Here is a 24,011-nt window from a genome sequence, read left to right as displayed (position 1 = left end):
GAGCCCTGGGGGGAGGGCGAGCATCTCTGCCGGGCGTGTGACACACGCACACGTGATGCACTTACAGAGGATGAACACTCAACGCACGCCCGAGATGACTGTATTGAGCCATCCACAGACACCCCTGGAATGTCTGCTGTGTGCCAGGCTCCTCGTTAGATGCTTGGGAGACAGAGGTAACAATCCTTAAGTAGTCTTGCCTGTGTAGGGTCTGGGGGGGAAGAGAGATGAGGGCCAGTCTCACGGGTGAGCAGAGATTATAACGGGTCGTGTGCTCTTGACACAACTGATGGAAACAGCCTCCAGAGGAGGAAACCACTGAGCCAGGAGGTGAAGGAGGTACAGGTGCAAATCCTTGAAAACTGGCACCCGGGGTGCTATTATCCTTACTCGACAAGCTGGCGGGAAGTTCAGGAGAGCAGCGCCGGCTTCCTGCACCACCAGCGCTTTTCTCAACATCCCCAAAGCCACAGCCAGAGGCCAGGCTGTGGACTCGGAGAGGGAGGGGACTATGTTTGTCACAAAGGTGGTTTCGCTGCCAGTTAGAGAGATTCTTTTGCTGCTTGCAAAGATAATTATTGCATGTTCACTGTAGAAAACTACAAACAGGGCACAAATTGAAAACAAAGATCACTAATTACCCCGCCCCCAGCAGCACCACTGCCATCGCCTTTGTGCACAAGGGACCAGCCCTTGACCAGAAGGTCCGCAGGCCCCAGGGGACGCAGCCGCGCTGCTCCCCACCCCGTGCCACCCGGAGAAGCCTCTGGCCTCTGGAGGGTAGGGCCTCCTGGCTCTCCCATCAAGGGCATTTGGGCTCGAGGCTGTTAGGCGCCCACATTCTGGTTCCCATCCTGCTCTTTGCAAAGCCGCTCAGCCACCACCGCCAGCCTAGCTCTGAGTGACTGGAGACGCCAGGGAAGAACAGATGGCTCCTGGTCTGGCGCTTTTGTGTCCCCGGCACTTCTCACGTGATCGTTATATCTGAATGGGGAAAAATAGTGCTTTTTCTATAACTAGAAGAAATGTTTCTCCTAATCAGAAAAGACACCACTATCTTCAGATGCAAATGTCACTTTCCAAAACTAACTACGCTTTACATAAAAGGTCCCCTCAGGATAGGAATCACAGCTGCAAGACGGAGAGGCGCCCACTTCCGTCCCCACTATTCTTTGGAGCAGGAGACGCTGGGCCTGCGTCCTCAGCGCTCCTCCCCGCAGCCCCCCATCTGACAACTGCGCACATCAGTGACTTTTCAAATGAAAAAAAAAAAAGTAGACTCTTATGCACTATGGGTCTGACCCAGTTAGAGAATGATTTACATGTTTTGAAGGTATCTTCTCTCATTTATTCAAGGGTATTCATGGAACCTTGTTTTACTAAACAATTGTCCCTCTTGATGTCGCAGAGAAGTACGGGCCGCCTGTCCCAAAAGGAAGATTCCTGGTCCCCTTTGTGACGACACGACAGTGTTGGTGAAATACATAAAAGAAATAATGTCCCAACATATGGAGCACACAGTCATCAAAGAGCTGACTAATAACACCTCAATTTTATGGAGTTTTTCTCAGGCTCAAACGTAGCCACGTATGTCATTTAGTAAAAAGCAAGCTTTACAGTGTAATCCTGGGGTTCTGAATCCTGCCATTGCTTGGACTCACCCAAGAGGCCGCCCCAACCGGTGGGGGGTCAGAGGGAGGAAGCCCGCGTGGGAGGGGCCTGGGGAAAGGTCTGTGCAGAACTCACCCTGAGCCCACCCCTTCTGCCCCAGCTCAGGGCTCCTCGCGCCCCACAGCCCAGTGTCTCTGAGGCCGCCTTCCGCCCAGACTGGGCTGTCTCCCAGTGCGCACAGTGCCGGCTGATGAACTGGGGGAGCCCTGCAGGCACAGAGCTGGGACCCCCAGCCTGTGTCCCGTCCTCCTGGTGGCTCAGGCCAGATCCACCACCATTCCGCGCCTGACACCAAACGTGAAGAAGGGGCAGACCCACCCGGCCTCGAGAGCACAGCCAGGGAGCAGCAACCCAAGTTCCGCCCGACTGGGACCCAGCAGAAGTCGACCAGGGGCCAGACTGGTCAAGTGGAGGGGCCGGGCCTGGAGGGCGAGGACAGCTCGCTGTCAGCTGAGGGCTTTGGGGCTGCTCAGGGCTGAATGGAACTCAGTTCTGCTCTTTCTTGTGACCTCAGGCAAGACGCACTCCCCTCTGCCTCACTTTCCTCACGAGAATAAAACCCGAACTGTCTCAAAGGTCAGGCCTGGGATCTCAACAGAAAACCCTCACAGTGCTTCACCCAATGCTTCGCCCAGTGCCCGGCAAACATGGGCGGCCGTTCTTGCTGTTCCTGCTGGTTGTTTTAATAGACATCTTTGCCTGAGTCAAGAGGTCGGGCAGAGCTGGGCTGAGTCCTGGTTCCTGGCCCACGCCGGCCCTATGGTGGGTCATCAGAGGGCAGAGGCACGTGGTGCCTGTTGTTGCCTGCAGGTCAAGCCAGCCTGCTGGGGAGGGAAGCCAGGTCTGAGACGTGGTCACGCACCTCGAGGAGGGCCCTCCACAGGACCCGGGCTCCTGACCAGCTGCTTCGGGCCCTGCAGGCGGAGCCGGGGCTCAGATTCAGGACAGCTAGGCTAGAGCCCTGCCATCTTCTGGCTGGATCTCAAACAGTCACCTCACTTCCCTGGGCCAAGGTTCTCAGTCTGTAAGGTCTTGACAGCCACAGCAGTCAGAGGGAGCTGCCCGCAAGAATCATCCCAGGAGACAGGGGACAAACAGGGAGCACCCTGTCTTCTCAGGAAGGCACTGCACTGACCTGTCCCCCATAAAGACGAATTAACCCCATCTCTGCTGCAGGGAACTCATATTTGAAAGGGGTTGGGGGATCCCCAAGTAAGAAACTTGTGACCCCAACCCAAAGCTGAGAGAGTGAGCCCAGGGCAAGAACAAGCCAGAGAGGGCAGGGCGCCCCAGGGGGTTCACTGACCCTGGAATTCTGTTAGCTCGTATTCAATTTTATCGTACTCTTGTTTCAACAGCTCTGTTACGGGAATGATTCCATAACAGAGCCTTCTAGTGTCCTGTCAATAAGTTACGTCCAGCCACGTTCTTGGCTGACTTATAAAATCAATTTTCCATGAGATCGTACCCTAAGCAACTTCTCTAGGTAACCTGGCGGAGAGAATGTGGTAGGGAAGGGGTGGAGGGGTGGGCTGAGCTGCCAGATGATCTGGTAGGGCTGGAGACAGAGACACGCCGTGTATCCGTTTGCTGGTGGCATGCTGCATTCAAGGCCCATTTCCTCAACTCCCCTGTCTCCACATCCTTTGCCATGGGACTCCGGGGTTCCTCCCACTGAAGAGCTGAGAATATTTCCCTATCCTGTGGCTTTGGATTCAGCCATATGACTGCTTTGGCCAAGGGAACGTTAGCAGGTACAACGTGACCAAAGAATTAAAAAGTGCTTGTGTGATCTGCAAGCCTTCCTGTGTCTGTCGTGCTGCCTTGAGAGGAGCCCACGTGACTTAGCTCTGCTCCAAGGAGCAGAGATATCCCAGTCAGGCCACCAGAGCCGAGCCAGCCCAGATCAGCCAGCCCACAAGCAAAAGCCGAACGAATGCTCACAGTCCTGGAGGTTCCGTGGCTGTTGGTTACACGGTGATAGCTGACCACTTCAGTTCTGAATTTCTAGTTAGTGAGAAATAAAAGGTACTGAGCTCAGAGTACAGAGATGAGAAGGTGGCTTTTTGGCTGTCAGTGTTCCTTGACGATGGGCACTTTGCAAAGGGACTTTGTGATACTCCTCCTGTGGGTGTCCAAGGTGGCAGTCACCTGGCTGGGACAACGTGGTTTAGCAAGGTCCATTCCAGCTGTCAGATTAGAAACATGTTAGTATATCAGTCTAACAATTATGAAGGTTATAATTAGCTAATCAGACTGCATGATTCTTCTACTAAGTTTTGTTCTGAATACTTAGGGATTCAATTATACAGTTTTTCCCATGATTCCTTACAGGAGGAAAAAAAAACAATCCCAAAACTTCATACAGAATAAGAATACAGCAGGTAGCAAAAACTCCTAATTAGAAATACTCGGTAATGAATTCCTCTACTTCCTTTTAAAGAACAGTATAATTACTTCTAAGAATTGAAAAATTGCTTCATTTGATCAAATATTTTGATTAGCAAAGAAATTAATTGCACTGTATCTTCATTTGTATTTACAGTGAATTAATGAATGCTAAAAATAACAACAGCAGCAAAACTGCCTGTCAAACAAAAAGATAAAACATTAAAAAAAATCCAGTTGAGAATAAAGTGAAAGCTCTGTGTGCAGACGTGCTGCTACAGACGCCTCCCGCCGGATCAAGGAACCAACTTTTGCGACTCCCAGAGCCCAGCACGCACGAGGCCAAGGGTAGACGCTCGTCTGTCGGGAGGTCTGGAGGTCTTAGTGATCGATGAATTGGCCTCAGCAATCCAGTATGCTGTTTGCAGATTCAAAAGGGTGACACCAGAACTGCAGGCACAACCCAAGTTTCCCGGTGGCGTGACCGCTGCCCACACTGGGATCTCTGACCACGGAGGGATTCTTTCTAGGCAATGCATGAAGGCAAATCTGGAGATTCCAGGTTCCTTTTCCTTTGGAAAGGCTACAATCAGGTCAAGCTTCAAGTCAACGGAACCAAGGCTAACTGAGACCCAGTCCTGGTGGCCGTCCTCCATGCCAGGCTCCATGCCAGGCAAGGGGAATAGAGCAGTGAACGGCAGAGACAAACCCCTGCCTTGGAGAAGCTGATGCTTTGAGATGCCCATGGAGGCAAGCACGGGGGAGACCCACCCCAACAGCCCTGCCCCTTGGCCTCCCTCGCAGATCCTCTGCCCCCGGCCTCTCAGCCCACCTGACCCATGCTCTAGCCATGCCCAAATTACACGTTTCCCATCTTGGGTCTCTGCACATCCTGATCCTTATGCCCGGGAAGCCTGGTCTCCCAGTGTCCAGACACGGTATAAGCTCATCGGAGAGCTGACTATGCCATCTCTGCCCCTGACCATGCAGACTTAGGTCCTCCCCCTTCGGCTCTCCGAGCTGACTCCCACCATACAGCTCGACATTCACAAAGGATCCATCCGACACCTCTGCACACACCCAGTGCACAAATCCTTTGGCAGCACGAAATTGCCACAAAATGCTGAGAAGTAGAGGAAACGTTTAAGCTACGCCTTCAACCCTTTAATGATTCAAGAAACTCATGGCTGAATTCATGTATGAAACTATGAGACGAATTCTTCCACGCAAATAAATTACACACCGTATAATCACATCATTACTAAATATTATACAATAACCACGCACTCACTGAAGTAGGATAGAATAAAAAATAATAATGCAAACATTTGGTGTTTGCTATGCTCGGTACCATGCAAAGCTCTTTCTGCATTAACTCGCTTCATCCAAACACCAATCCTGTGGGGTGGACACTCGAGACAGCTCCCACTGACAGGAGGAAGCTGAGAGCAGGGGCCTGGCTCTGGTCTGAATTCTAATCCCAGCTCTGGCACTTCTAGCTGTGTGACTGGGAACGGATGCTGTAACCTCTCTGTTCCTCCGTCTCCTGATCCTTAAAAGGGATCTTAGGGGGGTTAGCTGAGTTAATTTAGGTAAAGCGCCTGGCTCACAGCACGTGCCCAGTGTGTATTAGCCACCGTTCGGATGTTGGTGTCTGACTGTGGGTGACAAGAAGATGACGGTAACTGGCCGGGCAAAATCACTAGGTAGGCCAGGGTCTGGCACACACTGTCACACGTGTGCTGAACGTGGGAAGGTAAGATTCTCCCAGTCAAATGGGGCAGCTAAAGCCAGAACGTGAGAGCTCACCTCCAAGCGAGACACGTAGGTGTGTGGTAACAATTAAGAAACTGGCGCTGTCTGTAGCCTGGATTTGCTCTGCGAGGCTTGTTTGGAACAATGACTTCTCGGATTGACTCCTGGCTTCCTGATATGGTCATGACCTTGTAGAATCAAAGGTACAGCTCAACTCTGAGGTTTAATTGATCCAAACGTTGGCAATTGAATTAGACCGCAAGTCAGACTGCCATGGCCCTGGAGGGGGTCTGCGGGGATGGGCTGTGCCACAGTCCGCTTATTTTGAACACGTAGAGAGCCTATACATGAATACCCTATACATGAATACCCTCATGTATTCCCACTGAGGGTAGGAATCAAGAGAGATCGTCAGCCCAGATTCGAGCGGAGTGCTGGCGAAAGCGCTTGGAGAACGCGAGTGAGTGACAAATACAAGGTGCGACGCCAGAGGAGCTGTACAGCGTTCCCTAGAGACGGGCTGAGGGCCCGGCCCTGCTGGCGCTGTACAGCGCTCCCTAGAGACGGGCTGAGGGCCTGGCCCTGCTGGCACTGCACAGGGGTCAGGTGGAAGCAAGCCTGGCACAGCCCCCTTCGCTTTTCTGCAAGAGGCGTGGAAACCAGGTGGCCGAGCCCTGTCCTAATGCTGGCAGGGGCCCATCTGGCAGCTGCTAGAGAGGTAGGTGCCCAGTCCCTCGACTGTCCACACCCCTGGAAGCTGGGGAAGGCAGGGGGACTTCTACTCCTTCTGACTGGAGGCTCCAGATCAAGAAGGGGCCCAGGATGCATGGGTGCTTCGACACACTCAGATTTGGGAGAAGTGTGTTCACCTTACGAGAATCATGCTGGCTGTGGTCAGGTAACTTGAGCAGGTTGGCCCCTAACTGCTCCTCTGGTGTGATGATGTCATTTTCACACAAGGCGGTGGTCGACAATATGCCTCTTCCTTTAGCTCGGGCACGGCGGGCCCAGCAGCCCCTCACCCTGTACTGTCACCGAGGCCACCGCAAGTGTCCAAGCGGCCTGTGTTATCCCTCCCACCCTGCCATATACTCAACCGTCTCCAGGACAGCAGGTAGTAATTATCCCATTGGCAAGTGGAAAGTGAGTGAAATTTAGGGGAAACATTCAAAACTCACCGAAATTGTATCAAGAGGACTTAGCCTTTCTCGCCATCAGAGGCAAGAGTAAATAACAGGAATGACATTTCTTAATAATTTCCTTAATTTATTTCCAATAACCTTCGAGCCTTTTCCTGAAAAGGAAACGTCCCCATTCTTTATAATATTCATTAAAAATACATGGACAGGGCTTCCCTGGTGGCGCAGTGGTTGAGAGTCCGCCTGCCGATGCAGGGGACACGGGTTCGTGCCCCAGTCTGGGAGGATCCCACATGACGCGGAGCGGCTGGGCCCGTGAGCCATGGCAGCTGAGCCTGCGCGTCCGGAGCCTGTTGCTCCGCAACGGGAGAGGCCACAACAGTGAGAGGCCCGCGTACCGCAAAAAAAAAAAAAAAAAAAAAAAAAAAAAAAATACATGGACACCATTATGTTTACAATAAAAAGAAAGATAAATCAAAGTAACAGTGTTGGCAACTAATATAAATGTGATGTTCATGAAAGATCACAAACATTCTGATGTGCTTTACGGTCTCTTGTTCAATTGAAAACTACAATCTTAAATTCTCTCTTGGAAAAAAATCATCTTCAAGTTACTCAACATCTCACTGGATGACTTTAAAGACAATATATTATAAACACAAGGTAAGGACAGATCTCATTGGCTCTCTGTTAGCTAGAATGTGACAAAATAATTACTCTGCACTGAATGAGGATGCGTTTTGTTCAAAAAAATTCCATTATTTCCATGATAATAAAGTAGAAAGATTTTATATGGGTTTCTACCGTGTCTTTTAAAAATTCTATTTCTGCTCTGAGCATTATTTTATATTCACGGAAGACACTGAAATTGCACTTTAAGACTTAAAAGAAATGTTAAGCAGGAATGATTTCTAAAAACAAGTAGTGATACTCTATACAGTTTGCACGTGGCACTTTGAATGTAAAATGTTTTTCCCAGAAGTGAAAAAGAGGTATTTGCTGAGGGCAGACATTCAGATAATGTTTTCACCTCGTTTGTGAGAATCTTACGAAAAAGGTGTTACTGCTGACGTCCAGAGCTTGTCTTGTTTTTTCTTTTTTACTCTTCAACCAAGGCTCTGGTAGCATTTCAGTTTTAATACCTCATTCCTCTTCTTTTGTGCCACCTGAGCTAGTGTTTCTTGTCCTGACTCAGGTGTGATGCTCCCGGTGGCACCAGGCACGCCCTTTGCTCCTGTCTGCAAAGCCTGACGGAGTCTCGTCGTCCACAGCTCCCCGGGCTCCAGGCCGAGCTCGGTGTCCCAAGAGTGATGTGCGGCCCACGTGCTGAGCCGATGGTGCGCGGTTGATCTGCGCCAGCCTGTGACCCCCACTTGGAGAAACGCTTCAGTGGGGCAGCGGAAAGAGCAAGAAGCCAAAAAGCCAGGGCCGAGCCACACGCCAGGGCCTAGCCACACGCCAGGGCCGAGCCGCACGCCAGGGCCGAGCCGCATGCCAGGGCCGAGCCGCACGCCAGGATCTGAAAGTAACGCGGCACCTGTTCTGAAAGCAGCTGAGATGCTTTTCCCCTGCTGTGTGTGATGGACACACGAGACACAGATCAATACGAGTTTTGGGGGGCAGATTTAGCGGTGCACCCCGACTGAGAACCGGATCGTGAGCAGGGGTAAAATCGTCATCTTTACTCTCTGTGTGCTTTCCATCTCCTCAAGGCCTTACAAGACTCCTTAGCTACCTTTCCAGCTGTCCCTTTTCCAAGAACGGATTCGGTTTGGCTGGGGATTATTCACAGCGAACTTCCTTTGCGAGAAGAGGTCCCGACTGCCTTAATTACATTTTGGTAATCTCCTTTTAATTACTTGCCGCCCATGCATCCCCTAGAGGAAGGGATGGCTGCTGTATTTAATGAGCTCGAGGAGGATGCATTAACTCTTCCTATTGTTTGTTACTTCTTTTCCTTCTATGAAGAACATCAGCTCAGGACTAAACTTCCGAAACCATCACTATGTACACGGTCACGGCTCTCACACAGCCATCTCAGCCCCCCTTGAGGAAGCTGACCCAGGTCCCTGCTCAGAAGTCTTAAGGAGTCTCCTGCCACTCAGAGAAAGGGACCTGAACTCCGGAGTGAGGGACGCAGGGCCCCGGTGGTCGGCCCCTGCTGCCCTCCTCCCTCTTCAGAAAAACGGGGCAAAAGAAACCCCCAATGCACCCTGAACAGTGTGGTTGCCCCACACTGAACCTTCACACCCCACATCCTTTCAGGCTGGAAGTCCCAACCTCAACTTGTCCTTCCGGTAAAGGCACCTCTGCTCAAGCACTGGTTTCTCAGCAGGACTTCCCACCCCCAGGCCCGTGTGGGGCTGATGCCGCCTAGTCCCAAGCACCCACTGCACATGGACAGCGAAAGCAGGGGATTAGGGCAAACAGTGGGCCAGTCTGTGCCACCTCTGAGTCCCCACTGCCCCGCCAGCCTCCATGTCCCCTCCTGTCTCGAAACACATCTCCCACCATCATTCACGTTGCAATTAATCCTAGAACCTCCTCGCAAGGACGTTCAGCAAAGCGCTTCCAGAGGCAAAGGGGACTCTGCGAAGAAATCAGGTAGGACGAATGTCAGGGGAAGCGCGTGGCAAAGTTGGAAGCTTTGGAGACGTTCGCCCCTGGTTCCGGGAACTCAAGGGTCGACAGAGGTGCTCAGAGTGACCGTGGGTGAGGACGAGCCGCGTCCTCTGCCTGCAGGCTACGTGACCTCTGGACACAGCCCGTCGAGATTCAGCATGGCCAGTGGAGTCTTCCAGTGGGAGCCGCTGGAAGGGTTTGGGCACGTACTTATAGGTGCCCAGCAAGGACACTCTACAGTAATTAGAACTCGGAACACTGGAAGTCGCTTCAAGACCAACGACGGGGCATCGGCGAAGCCAGTGAAGCCGATTGCTGACCCAGGACACCTGTCTTCCCGCTCCCTTCCCCATTCAAAGGCCCAAAGCCTGGGCCACTCCTGACTCATTCTCTTACCTTCCCCTTTCCAAATGTCTCCAGAAGCAGCCACGCCAGCAGCATCCCTCCCCAGGGTGCGCCCGCCTCCCTACTGGCTCTGGGCGCCCCTGGGCGCCCTCCCCGAGCCTTCCCCACCCGGTGTCCACCGTGACTTCTCTAAAATGTTAGTTGGTCACGGTCATGACGCTCCTCTCCCCACACCTTCCCTGGGTCTCCATGTTATTCAGAGTCGAAGTGAGCTACAGGGCCGCCCCCCTCATCTGTCCCTCCCACCCACCCAGGCAGCCACACCTCAAGCCCCCAGGGCTCCCTCCTGCTGGGTCTCTGCAGGGTTGTGCTCCGACAGCCCCTCCCTAGAGGTCACTGAGTCCCTCCCTGCCCTCCGCTGGGTCTCCGCTCAGATGTCCGCTTCTCACCGGGCTACCCTTCTGTCCGGGTTTATTTTATCCCATAGCACATACTGGCTTCTGACATCTGGTACATATTCTCATTTCTCGCCCGTCTCCCTCGCTAGAATGCAGGCCCCTGGCTGACCTCAGGACCCGCTCAGTGCTGGGTACACAGCAGGCGCACAGGAAATGCTGGCTGATGGACAGAGTGACTGGGATGGTACACATCCACCCCACTTTGTCTCTAAAGCAAAGTGATTTGCGTTAGAGACAAATCACTGACGTGGAAATGCCCGCGATATCACAGGAAGTGAAAAGGCAGCTCCAGAGGGACATGCAGGGGTCCCAGAGGAGGAGCTGGGCAGCTGGGGTGGGAAAGCCGAGCCCTCTCTCCTATCTGGGGGTGGTTAGGGAATGGAGGGGAGGGGAGGTGCTGAGAGACAGGAAGGTGCAGCTGGAGAAACAACAGGGGGTTACAGTGGCTGCCTTTGGGAAGCAGGACTGCGGTGAACAGTTGATCAAGTGATCTCTGCTTTTAAATCTTTTGCAACAATTCAATTTTATTTCTATATGGGCATATATTACTTTGATACAGATAATAAACGTTTGTTTAAAAAAGAGTCTTGGGACTTCCCTGGTGGTGCAGTGGTTAAGAATCCGCCTGCCAGTGCAGGGGACATGGGGTCGATTCCTGGTTGGGGAAGATCCCACAGGCCACGCAGCAATTAAATCCGTGCGCCACAACTACTGAGCCTGCGTGCCGCCAGTAGAGCCTGCAAGCAGCTCACAACTACTGAGCCCGCGCGCCTAGAGCCCGTGCTCCGCGACGAAGAGTAGCCCCCATTCACCACAACTAGAGAAAGCCCGCGCACAGCAACGAAGATCCAGTGAAGCCAAAACATAAATAAATTAATTAAAATTAATAAAAAATAATAAAATAAAATTTTAAAGTTCAAAGAAAAATAAATTTAAAAATATTAAAGAGTCTTTTAAGAGTTGCGAGAATCCCCAACCACCCCCTCATTCAGCAGCATATACTCTCTGTCCTTGACCTCACCCCCAAAGGATATTTGTATAAAAAAGAGGATTAGAGATAAATATACCAACATGTTAACACTGTTTGTCCCTAGGGCTGACTTTAATTCTCTCCTTCAAAATGACTGGTATATTCCTAAGCATGTAAAATGGACACAGATTACTTCTACAAATATTAGCTTAAACCATATGAAACTGTCAATATTCAATCATTTAGGACTCTAAAAATGGTGATTTCATATGATTCAACCTAATAGAAAAAATAATTTTTTAAAAATGGGGCTTGAAATTAAAAAATTTCAAGATCAATAAAAGTATTCCTATCCTTTGAGCCCAGTTATTTTATTTCTTGGATTCTTTCTTTAGGAAGAAGGTCCAAAATGTGTACATAGACTTGCATACAAAGTGTTCATGGCCCAGCAAATTACAGTGGCGAAAGCTGGAAAAAACCCAAAATGCTTAAAAATAAGGAGTTGATGGAATGTTATGCAGACATTTTAACTCATGTTTGGAAGAACTTTAAGTGACTTGGTGGAATTTAATGTTAAAGGAGAAACAGCAACATACATGATTATATCTAAAATGTTATCTCCACTATGTAAAAACACGCATTACGTCTGTACACTCACGTTCATGGCGGCATTATTCACAGTACTGTAGCTAAAACGTGGAGGCAACCCAAGTGTTCACTGGATAGGATAGATATAGATGTATCCATAGATCAATGGATACACGAAACATGGTCTATCCATACAGTGGAGTATTATGAGACTTAAAAAGGAAGGAAGTTCTGACCGTGCTACAAGAGGATAAACCCTGAAGACATTACGCTCAGTAAAATAAGCCAGATGCAAAAGGACAAGTACCGCAGGTTTCACTCGTCTGAGGCGCCGGGAGTCGTCAAATTCCTAGAGAAAGTAGAACTGGCGTGCCAGGGGCTGGGGGAGGGGGGTTGGGGAGTTAGTGTTTAATGGGGACAGGGTTTCAGTTTTGCAAGACGAAGAGCGTTCTGCAGGTGGAGGGTGGTGATGATTACACAGCAACGTGAATGGATCTCATGCCACTGAGCTCTGCATTAACTTAAAAAGGGTTAAGATGGCAAACTTTATGGTTTGGGGGTAAATGCATTAAAAATAGACGAAGAAGCTCTCCGAGGCAGCGTGGCCCTTGGGAAGAAGACAGCTCTGAAGCTGAACTGCCTGGCGTCCACTCCAGCTGCGGAGGCGGGTACCTGACTTTGGGACCCACGTGTTCCACCTGTATCCCCTCCCTCATCCGGGCAGCAAACCAGGTGAGCAAATGCCAGGGGGAGGGCCCAGAGCTCAGCAGGTCTCACTAAACCGTATGGGGGTTGTTCCTGTCATCACACCATCGTCACAGGGTTAAACGACTATCTTCTTTTTTTTACACTTTCCTGTATTTTCCAAATTTTTCACAATATGTATTTCTTTTAAAATCAGAAAAAAAGTATAATTCACATAAAAATAGTGACAGTCGCCACAGACAAAGAGAAAAGAGAAGTCACAGACCAGGAGAAGACACTTGCAACGCCCATACCAACAAAGGAGTGGAATCCTTTCAGGCAGTTCTCAGACGAGGGAGCCTGGATGGCTGATAACATCTGAAAGCCTTGGCAGAAATGAAACTCCCGATAACACCAAGGGCTCCGGGATGCGGTGCGTCAGCAGCCCTCCCACATGGTTGGCGGGAGTGTGCGCTGACTGACAGGTGCAGCCACCGTGGCGGTGTCTGTGGAGCTCAACTTGCGCCCCCGCCCCCTCCCGCAGCCGTTCCACGCAGGGTGACCCCGAGTGTGCAAAGGACACAGTCACAGAAGGCTGACCGTGCCCTGCTCGTAACGGAGAAAACCGCAAACCGCCTGTATGCCATTAGCAGGAGGACGACGACTGAACGGAGTTTGTTCATTCAATAGAATATATTCATTGATCATTTAATTGGCTAACTTTATGGCAGCTTGAGCGAGTGAACTAAAGCCAATGTAACAACATGGACCAATCTTAAATTCATGATATTAAGCAAGAAAAACACAAGTGCCGAAGACAGAATTTGATACAATGTCATATACATAAAGTTTTGAAACAGGCAACAAAATAGTATATTTTGTTAGGAAATGGCATCTAAATGGCACTCACACACCCCAGAGGAGATGGCACAGCCTTCAGAGACCTGGAGTCGGGAGCCAGGCTTCTGGGGCCACAAACCAGCTCTACTGCCCACCTTCGGGGTGACTGTGGGCAATGACTTGATGTGTGTGCCCCAGTCCTCGTCTATAAGATGGGATATTACTAGCATGTGCCTCGAAGTGATAGCAAAAGAATTAGACCAGTTAATATCTATATAGGACTAAGAACGGTGCCTTGCCCTCAGGAAGCATTATATTGAGTTTGCTGCTGTTATTATTACTACAACGAGTCTCAGACCTTAAAAACGCTCATGCCATTTGCTCTAGCCATCTCATTTCCAAGAATGTATCCCAGATCAAGGATTTATGAACTCGGGTGTTCACTATATACAAAAGTGTACAGTTGGAAATGACCCCAGTGTCCAGCTACAGGAGGACAGTTAAATACACTTCAGCACAAGCCTGTTGTGACTTAGCTGTTGCACTATTTTTGGATTTTTCATATTTGTTTTCATCTCCCTTTCCATGGCGGCAGGTACACCTGTGTGTCCATTCTCACTCAGCACAGAATGGCGACCAAAGAAATCCAAGTTGGCTGAAGCCAGATTGTAATTGCCGCTAATGATGTAGGTCCATTTACATTTAGAAATGGAGAAACAGCCTAAGAAGGAACAGTTCGTGCTGCCAGAGAAGTGGTCCCGGGAAGGAACGAGAGCCCTGTGGTCAGCCACCCACCCTCCTCCAGGAAGCCCTCTTAGACTTCCCCCAGGACTCTACTAACTCCACGATTACCCCTACCTCAGGCTTGGCTGACACATGGCCCAGGGCCTGACACATAGTGGGTCCTCAACAAATGTCTCCCAAGTGGGTCCCAATTCCCCCATTGCTGGTTCAGGGCCTGACGTGTAGTGGCCTCACTTCTCTCGACACTAGGTCATCTACAGGGATCTAAGATTCTTAGAACTCATTAAAACAACCAGACAAAAGCAGGCTCTCCTAAACTTCTTTGAAAATAAACAAAATAATAGAATAGGATAACTTTCTAATGAATTAAAGGATACATATTTACCTTCTAACACTACGTAGAATTTATATCAATTTTTCATTTAGAATGAGCTAATTAACTGAGGTGATGGCCAATTTATCTGTTGTGGTTTTAATCAATTATCTATTTTGCAAACACTATCTTTAGCCCATTTTCAAAAAGAAATGCTTATGTGCTGCATGCATTCTTACCTCCTCAAGGTAACCGTTGAAGTTCTGGAGAAAATATTTCCAATTTATATAGGGGGTGAGATGAATTCTTAGTTTTCTCAAAAAATAATGATACTGGGTATCTGTTAGTTTGTAACAGAAATCCTTAAGAACTTGTCCAAAATCCGAAGCCTTTACAAGCCCAGTGTCCTCTTTATCCAGTGCAGAAAATGCCTACAATTAAAAAAAAAAGGCAGATGTTACAGTTAAGTGAATATTTCAAAAATATTTTTCTTAAGTATTGCTTTTCTGAATGCAAATGAAATCAAGTGAACGTGAGTCCCCTGCAGATTCTAAATTACTAAATAAACGCACGAGGACTGAAGACAGACAGGTAGGATGTGCACCCCGTCTGAGAGTTGACGTGTCGTTGAGGAAACTCGCCTTAGTCCCTCCTCTTTGGATACGAAGACGAAGAGGTGTGAAAGAGGAGCCCCGGTCCTCGCAAGTCCCGAGGAGGCTCTGAGGCACGAAGGCACTTGCCCGAGGTCTCTGCATCACTAAATTTTAGCTCCCCAATGAATCACCTGTGAGTGAGAAGCTCAGGCGCTACCCCACTGCGTCCAGGTGTGGGGCAGGGGTCTCACGATAGGAGTCTGATGTGGGAAGTGGCCAGGAGGAGGAGTGAGGGACTGCCCCATCCCACCCACACCCCAGGGCATGAACACCGAGGCTCTGTCCTTTACGGTGGGGGAGACCCCCCTCCTGCCCGCGCCTGTGCAGAGAGGCTGGGGCAGCCGGCGCCAGCCCAGCAGTAAAGCAGTCAAACCGAAGTGCAAACATTTGCTATAAAAAGAAAGCACATTTTTTCCCATCTGTTGAAACAAAATCATTCATTTCTATTGCACTAGAAAATCCGTATCGAGGGGTAAGTTAAGATCTTAGTTTTTTAAGAAAGAATTTAACGTGCTTGCAGACCCAAGCCCAAATTCCCTTGCGGTTAATTCTCACTCAGGACTAACTGGGCACACCCCATCCGTCCACAAGGTGTTATACAGGTAACCAAGTTAACCTTAATACTGTCTGGCTTCAAGCTTTCATTTAGCCTGTGTAGATACGACACAGCCAGGTACAGTGGAAAACCTCTGGCTGCACAGCCAGGTGGTAGACTCTGAACCCTGGCTGCGTCGCCCACCATAAACCCTTAACCTCTCTGAGCTTAACTTCATCGGTATAAAAAGAGGGACAACAGAACTCGTGTCGGTCCAAGTTTTACTATGGCAACCTGAAGATGCACCTGTCCAGGTACCCGGTGCACAGTGGATCTCGGCATATGTTCAGGAGAATGGCGGTCAACATGAAGGGAGCTGACCGAGCATTCTGTTCTGAGGGCGTTAGAAGGTGCTGCGGTGCCGCAAGGCTCAGTGGACCTAAGGGCTGAGCTGGGGTCTGGCTCACTGTGGCCACGGGACCTGCACTTCCCTGGGGCTGTGTGGCTTCCCCGTGTGTCAATCCAGCCTGACAAGCCACGAGGTGGGTGGAAGAATCAAATATGCCAAGGCTTAGGGATCTATAAAACTCTACATAAATATAAGGTATTGTTGTGTCATTTCAGAAACAAGACGCTGCATTGAGACGTGTCTCCAGTGACACAAGGAGCTGCATCCTGTGTCCGGTACCCTTTCTGACAGCCATCCTCAGACATCGTCATTCCCTCCTCGCCCCGCTGCCCCAAGCGCTCTCCCCCTCCAGGCCACCTGCCAGTCTCTTGGCCAGAGAATCTCACTCTCTCGCTTAAAACCTCGTCTCCTAAGGAGTATTTCTCAGAAGTGAGAACCGTGGTTCCTCCCACGGGTTCCATGGACCTCAGTTTGAGAAACATCCCGATAGATGTGACGTGGTGCCACCCTAAACCGGAACGGGGCAGAGCCATCCTGCGAATGGATTTATTTGGCCTGCACGGTGCTTTTGACAAATCTGAAGTACGTGCTGACATTTAGAAGTCAGGAGGCTTCATAGCTTCTCAGGAAAAATACAAAGATCTAGCAGAGCTGGGACCATTTTTCAGCTCGGCAGCAGTCGGCAGGGGCTGGGGAGGAGCTGCGCTCTGGACAGGGCTGTGCCTCTGGCCTGCTGTGGCCGCGGCCTGGCCCCTTCATCACTTTTGTACTTCTGGTCCCTGTGCCCATCTGAGTTTGCGGTCCTCACGCGGTGACCACTGGGCCAGGACAACCTGGTGTCGAAAGGGGTACAGATGGTCTTTCTAGATGGCCCGCAATGTGTTCATACTAATTTTTCTTTGATCTTTAGATAGTCATTAAAATAAAGACACAGATGTGCTAAATCCTCACAGAGAATTCCTGCATGCAAACAATGTCTGCTGTCGGGAGGAAGGCCACGCTCGCCGGCATTCCGGAACGTTCACGAGCTGGCTGGGCTGCCCTGCCTTTCTCCTTGTCTCCCACTGAACCTTGGACTGCAGGGCCCAGCTTGCCTCCCGGTGCTGAGAGGACGCAGGCCTTCAGCGAGGTGGGCCTCGGTGTCGGCGTGGGGCTGAGGGTCTGCATGTGGCAGACACAGAGGCAACCCTGCTGGGACTGTGCTGTCTGGACAGCACGCGCCCAGCATCACCCGGGAGGCCCTGCGTTCACCATCTCATTAGGCTGCAAGGCCTGCCCTCTGCACACAGCGTCTCTCTTCCCATGGCTGCTGCAGGGGAAACTCATGTGGGGACCCGCAAAGGGGACCAGCACCCGGTGGGGAGCGCGGCCCGAGCACTGTCTTCCAAGGATGGGCCCCGCAGTGCCATGCCTACGTACACCGGGTCTCGGCACGCCCCCCCCGGGGTCACACAGACGTCAGCCTAAATGTCAGTGTACTCGGGGGACCCCGTTCTTACACCCCCTGCCCTGGGCTCCCAGTCATGGTGAGGCTTTGTGCCACCGCCTGGCCCCGGCCAACATCTTCAAGGCCACCTGGTGTCACTCATTCCCCACTGGCCCGGGCTCCCCTGAGGCCTCTGTCCTCTGCCCTCTGCCCAGAACCCCTTGCCCTCACTGCAGACCCAGCCTTTGCTAAACACCGAGCACTTTCGTCTCACAGAACACATGCTGGGCATGCTCACGGTAGCTTTGTACAGAGCAAAAGCGGATACACGTTTGCTCCAGTGAACAATCCGTTCTCGACCAACCATCGAGTTCTGATGCCCCAAGGAGAGTGGCGAGAGGTGGAGGGGCCCAGGATGAGGGGCAGGACTGAGAGCTGGTTTTAGGAATTGGCGTGAACCCCAGAACTTCAGTTTCCACAGTAAAAAGCACATGCTTTCTCTCATACCGTTGACAAAGCCGGACTGGAGGAGGCAACGACCTCCTGGATGTTCTCCAGAACCTCCTCTGGACTTAGGGTCGCAAAATTGACCGGCACGCTCTCCTCTTTCTCTTGTGGCTGAGGTTTTGTCGGCTTGCTATTCTCCACTGCTCTCAAGAAGTCGAGGTAATTGATGGAATTACCATGCCAGCTGATTCCCCAACTTGTCCCAAAAGAAAGAAAACAATATATTAATTTAAAAAATCATCACTTATTCATTCAACAAACATTTGCTGAGCACAGAACAGTGTGGAGAACATGAATAATGTTGAGACACGGTTCCCTGGCCTGCAGGTGCACGCACACCGGTCAGCTATGCTATTAGACGAGCACACACGAAGACTGCAGTCTAAGGGCACAGGGGAAGGGCTATGACAGGAGAGAGTGCGGGGCCACTGCCGGCTGGGGGGGCCACAGACTGTCCTGCCCTGAAGCTCTGAGACTTGAAGGCTGGACGGTGGGCTCATGGGCTTGAAGAGCAGAGGATGGAGGAGGAGGCCTGGTTGAGGAATCTGGCCCCATGGCAGGCGCAGATGAAGGTGCTTCGGCAGGGACGCGACATGTGCAGAGTCGGATCCTGGGGAGATGCATGTGATGGTGATGGCAGAGCTGGTCCGGGGGCAGGACTGTGGGGTCGGGGGGCGGGTAGGGGTGTGGTCATCGGGACCTTAGCTAACGAGGGCCTGCACTGCGAAATGGGAATCTGAAAATAAGGGAAGTACAATAAAGACAGCGAAAAGGAAAAGAGGAACTGAGTAAAATAGATGCTAAATCCTTTTTCAAGAATGGTTGAAACTATGCTGTCAAGCTGAAAGCACTCACAACATATTTTTACAAAACCTACATCGTTTAGGATTTTCTGTTAGAAATTCCATCTGGGTGTGTGTCTCTGTGTCTCAACAAGGACATCCACGCAGAAAAAGAGCACCCCGACACAGAAGAAAATACCTTTACCTTCTACAAGAATACATCGCTAGAGCAAATCCACGTTTCGTGAGAATATAGAGCATATTTACGAACCATGTAAGATAACTCAAAATAAAGCTTAATTGCATTCAAAGTTCACATCTCTGTAGCTTAGATTCCCTGAGGATTGCTGGCACCTTGACCCCTGAACTTTCTTTCAGCAGGATGGAGCGTGTGTCAAAGAACAGTTTGGAACGTCGGGAAGCCGGAGAGGAAGGTTTCCAGCGACTCGGGTATCTGCTCCTAAAGAGAACAAGCCAAGGGCTGTGCTTCTCCAGCCCACAGCTGCAGAGCTGCCGTCCACAGGCCCCGCGTTGCTGGCTTACACGACGGAGACACGGAGGAAAAGGATAATCAGCTCTATTTCATCAGCAGGATAAATTGCCAACTTGGTATTAAAATTTAGTAATAAAATCAAATGCATATGCTAATCTCAGTATTATTTAGAAAAGTCTATTTTGGATCTAGAAAAGAACAATCTACATATAATTATAAATAACAGAGATGTTTATCATCAAGAGGTCTTTGAGAAGAAACAAGCGGCTGAGCGATGGATCCTTATTAAGGTTTTGATTCGTAAAAAAGTTGATCACCCCACCGACAGGTGGACTACAGAAATTCCACAGCCTTTGTGTCGTTGCTTATAAAAGTATCAAGCCTAACTACGTTTTAACAAGACTCTCTTGTAATCATTTAGTTAATTATTTATCTGGTGCTATTTTTCCATGGTTTATTCACTGAATGCATTTGAATTCTTGTTCAGCTGGAAATAGATTTAGTGAGAGGAGACCATGTTTAAGGAAGAAAAGAACATACAGGCATTTGAGGATGAAACGGTCCTCTTTCCCCTATACACACATTCACACACACACTTAACACACACTCACATACACACTCATACACTTGCACACACATACACATACACACACACAGACAATGGAGCACTGTCCTTCAAAGCTTTACGGGAAAATGATTTTCTCCCTAGGAGTCTATGTTCAGGCGAGCTAACAATGTGTGTGAAGGAAAATAAAAAATAGTTTCAGACAAAGAACTGAGAAAATTTATTTCCTGTTCCCCCACTTTCTTAGGAGATTACTCCAGCAAAATAAGAATGTAAATTAATAAATAAAAAGATGTGGGATATAAGAAACAGGGGATCCAGCCCTGGAGAATAGTGGGGACAGCCCAGGACACTCTTGGGTGACAGACCTGGAATGGGAGAGTGGGGAGCGAGGCTCTAGGATGGAGGACAGCAGGAGAAAAATGGAGAGAACAGAAAGTGGTGCAGAATTCCGGGGAAAGCTGAAGGTTGACAATGTTGAACTTCACCCGAGCCCCGTGTTCAGAAAACAGCAACAGTTAAAGAGATCACCCTACTCTCTATGTCCTTGGAAGCAGCTCACAGTGAAGAACCGCCTTTCCCCAAAGGGCTTAGAAAAGATGCATGGGTACCCCCAGGTTTGCCTACAACAAGGTAGACACAGAGGCCCAGGGATAGTGCCACTGAGAAGAAAGCTAATTTTCATTCATTACCCGGACATTGAATATTATGAATTATGAATATGTACATAGTCATAATTATGAAATGCCGTTTAATGGTTTTTGAGTTTTATAATCAAGCAATGAACCAAGCAGAGAGAACCTGGTTGTGGCTGTAGGACATTTAGAAGTTAAATTTAACTAGCTCTTCCAAAGAAAAACTGTAGCTGACAAAAGATGGGACATGGAGAGGGAAAGTGATAGGAAGAGGGGGAGCTCTGACACTTGGAAGTGTCCCTTTCATCTTCACAATAAGAAAGAAGCTGAACAAACTGAAAACCAATGGTTTTTCTTGGTCCCATCAGAAAATTGAGGTCACAGGGCAAAACGTCACCCCAAAATCTGGAGAGATGGGTGAACATAGAGAATTACAGCCAAGATCTGCTCTTCCTGGAGCAAAGGCCTTTGGAGCTGGCAGGAACACTTAAGTGGTAACTTGAGCAATGGTGGAGGCTGTGTGTGGACTAGTGTGAGGCTGAGAAACCCCTGGGGGCCCAGTCTTAGGGACTTTCATGGGCTTTACCGTCAAGAACCCCACTAGGTTATCACAGTGGAAATCTGAAGATGGTCTCCTCTTGGCTCTGGCCGGGGAAGGGGAATAATAATCCTAGGGAAATATGCCCAGAAGCTTCGGCATAATAATTTTCCAAGGGAAAAGAATTTACCAGAGCCTTATCCCATCTGCGGGAAAGGCAGTGAGCCAACTTCAGCCCCCTCTAGACTTCCTGTCTCATCTGAGGGAGAAAAAAAAGCTAAGAAACATCTCTGAAGGTTGCAGCCCAGGGACTCAAGCCCACTGAAAGACTGAGATTTCATCATAAGAGTAGAGAATCTTTCCCCTCCCTCATCCCTTACCACCACATCAAGCCAGCTCCAGCATAACAACAGTGGGCTACAAAGGAAAGAGCTGCAAACACAGACTCTATTTAAGGAGGAGTTCCTAGGGAAGCCTAAGGAAACAGGAGGGACAAAAACAAGGACACTCTAGGAAATCCAAGCCCTTGGCACTGACAGCTACAGCAGCACTAAACACAGCCCACCTCCTGCTCAAATTAACATACAAGCTCACGTGAAACGCTTGCTTACCTCAGTTCCTATTACCCAGTGTGTCATGTCTGGCTTTCAACAACAATAAAGCTGCAAGGCATGCTAAAAGGCAAGAAGAAACACAGTCTGAAGGGACAGCAAAGCAAGCATGGGAACCAGTCTCAGACATGATGTAGTTTGGAATTATCAGACAGGAAATTTAAAATGACCAACTATGGGGCTTCCCTGGTGGCGCAGTGGTTGGGAGCCCACCTGCCGATGCAGGGGACGTGGGTTCGTGCCCTGGTCCGGGAGGATCCCGCGTGCCGCGGAGTGGCTGGGCCTGTGGGCCTGTGGGCCGTGGCCGCTGGGCCTGCGCGTCTGGAGCCTGTGCTCCGGCAACGGGAGGGGCCACAGCGGTGAGAGGCCCGCATACCGCAAAAAAAAAAAAAAAAAAAAAAAAAGACCAACTATGATTAAATTGTAAAGGAGTCCAATAGCAAAAGTGGACAACACATACAACAAATGGCTAATGTAAGCAGGGATGGATACTCCTTCTTAGGAATCAAAGGAAATCCTGGAAATGAAAAACAGCATTAACAGAAATGAAGAATGCGTTTTAATGGGCTCATCAGTAGACTGGACATGGGTAGGAAAAAATCAGTGAGCTTGAAGCATGTCAATAAGAAAATTCCTGAATTGAAATGCAAAGAGAAAAAAAGAGTGGAAAAAAAAAACCCCAGAGCAGAACATCCAAGAACTGTAGGACAGTTTCAAAAGTGGAACATACTCATAATTGGAATACCAGAAGGAGAAAAAGAAAGAATCAGAAAAAAACATTTGACGTAATAACAGCCAAGAATTTTCCAAAATTAATAACAGACACAAGGCACATTTCCAGGAAGCTCAGAGAACACCACGCAGAAAAATACCAAAAACTATACCCACTTATACTCAAACTGCTGAAAATCAAAGACAAAGAGAAAATCTTGAAAGAAGCCAGAGAGGGGGGAAAGCATCGACAGAGGAAAAAAGATAAGAATTACATGGGGCTTCTCATCAGAAATCATGCAAGCAAGAAGAGAGTCGACTGAAATATTTAGAGTGTGGAAAGGAAAAAATCACCAACCTAGAATTCTATAACCAGTGAAATTATCCTCCAAAAGTGAAGGAGAAATAAATACCTTCTCCGACAAACAATCACTGAGGGAATTCATCACCAACCACCCTGCCCTTCAAAACATGCTAGAACACATTCTTCTGAGAGAAGGAAAATCAGACAGGTCAGAAACGTGGATCTACCTGAAGGAAGAAAGAGCATAAGAGAAGGAATAAATGAAGGTAAAATAATATCTTTTATTCTTCTTATTCTTAGTTGATCTAATAGATCATTGTTCAAAGTAACAATAACAATGTATTGGGTGACTACAGCAAATGGAAAAGTGACATGAGTAAGAGCAATGTTACAGGGGGCAGGAGAGGATTCAGGGACACTTAGTTTGTCATAAGGCGCCTGCGCCTCCCGTGAAGTAGCAATGTGTTTAATGTGTTATTTGACAGTGGACTTAGGCTAGCTGTTCATGTGCACTGCAAACCCTAGAGCAACCGCTAACATTTTCTAAAGGGAGGGGAGGGGTGCTAGTATCCTCACCTCACAAAGAGAGGAACACAAGACCCATGCACTTAGTCACAGAGCTTCCAGCCAGCACAGCTAAGGGACACCACAAGTCAGAAACTGCATGCAAAAGCAGTCCGAGGAGGACCAGTCAACTCTGAGTTATTTGGGTTTAAAATTATAAGAGGATAGGACTTGCAGTTAAAGTGGCTTGAACGCACATAACTAGCTCCGTTCCTTCTAAAGTGACAGAAGAAGGCGTTTTTAAAAGGCGTCAGACAGTGGTTCTTGGGATGCTCTAGTCCAGCAGCATCAGCATCACCCAGGGCCTCGTTGGAAATGCAGATTCCCAGGCCTGCTAAGTCAGAGAGCCCGAGGGAGGGGCCCAGCAAGCCCAGTTTCTGATGCTGGCTGGAGTTTGTAGAACACCAGCAGAAAACACGAAGGATGGAGAGAAAGTGGAAGAACACAACAGCTGCTGGGAATTTGATGGATGAGGGAGAACAGACGCGTCAGATTCAAGAAATCTCCTCCTGGAACCAACAGAAGGAACACGGAAGGGTATCCGATACACCCTGCAAACCCTCAGAGACTCCAGAAGTGGGCTCCAGGTACACCCAGACGTAGGAATGAAAGTGGGGTTAAAAGACAAAGATTGGCTAAAAGCCTGTGGGGGATGCAATTCGACCCTGTGCCCCTCCTCAGACTCCCCAGGCTGGGTGCCTGGCCCCCACCCGCCCACCACACACAGTGGAGGATCTGGAGGGGTGTCCTCTGCAGATGGT

The 24,011-nt window shown here is 49.4% G+C and overlaps 1 protein-coding gene across 1 annotated transcript in view; it reads right to left on the bottom strand.

The window, feature by feature from the left end:
- Window positions 1-24,011, bottom strand: part of EFCAB6 (EF-hand calcium binding domain 6) — a 230,450-nt gene that overhangs the window by 23,764 nt on the left and 182,675 nt on the right. Inside the window, 2 exon segments of the mRNA XM_065887305.1 lie at window positions 14,757-14,948; window positions 18,048-18,243. Coding sequence (XP_065743377.1) covers window positions 14,757-14,948; window positions 18,048-18,243 — 388 coding nt within the window.

Source organism: Phocoena phocoena, chromosome 11 (genome assembly GCF_963924675.1).
Source record: "Phocoena phocoena chromosome 11, mPhoPho1.1, whole genome shotgun sequence".
In the NCBI taxonomy this organism is placed as follows: Eukaryota; Metazoa; Chordata; class Mammalia; order Artiodactyla; family Phocoenidae; genus Phocoena; species Phocoena phocoena.
The sequence above is the reverse complement of the archived record's forward strand: the minus strand, read 5'-3'. Positions and strand labels throughout refer to the sequence as shown.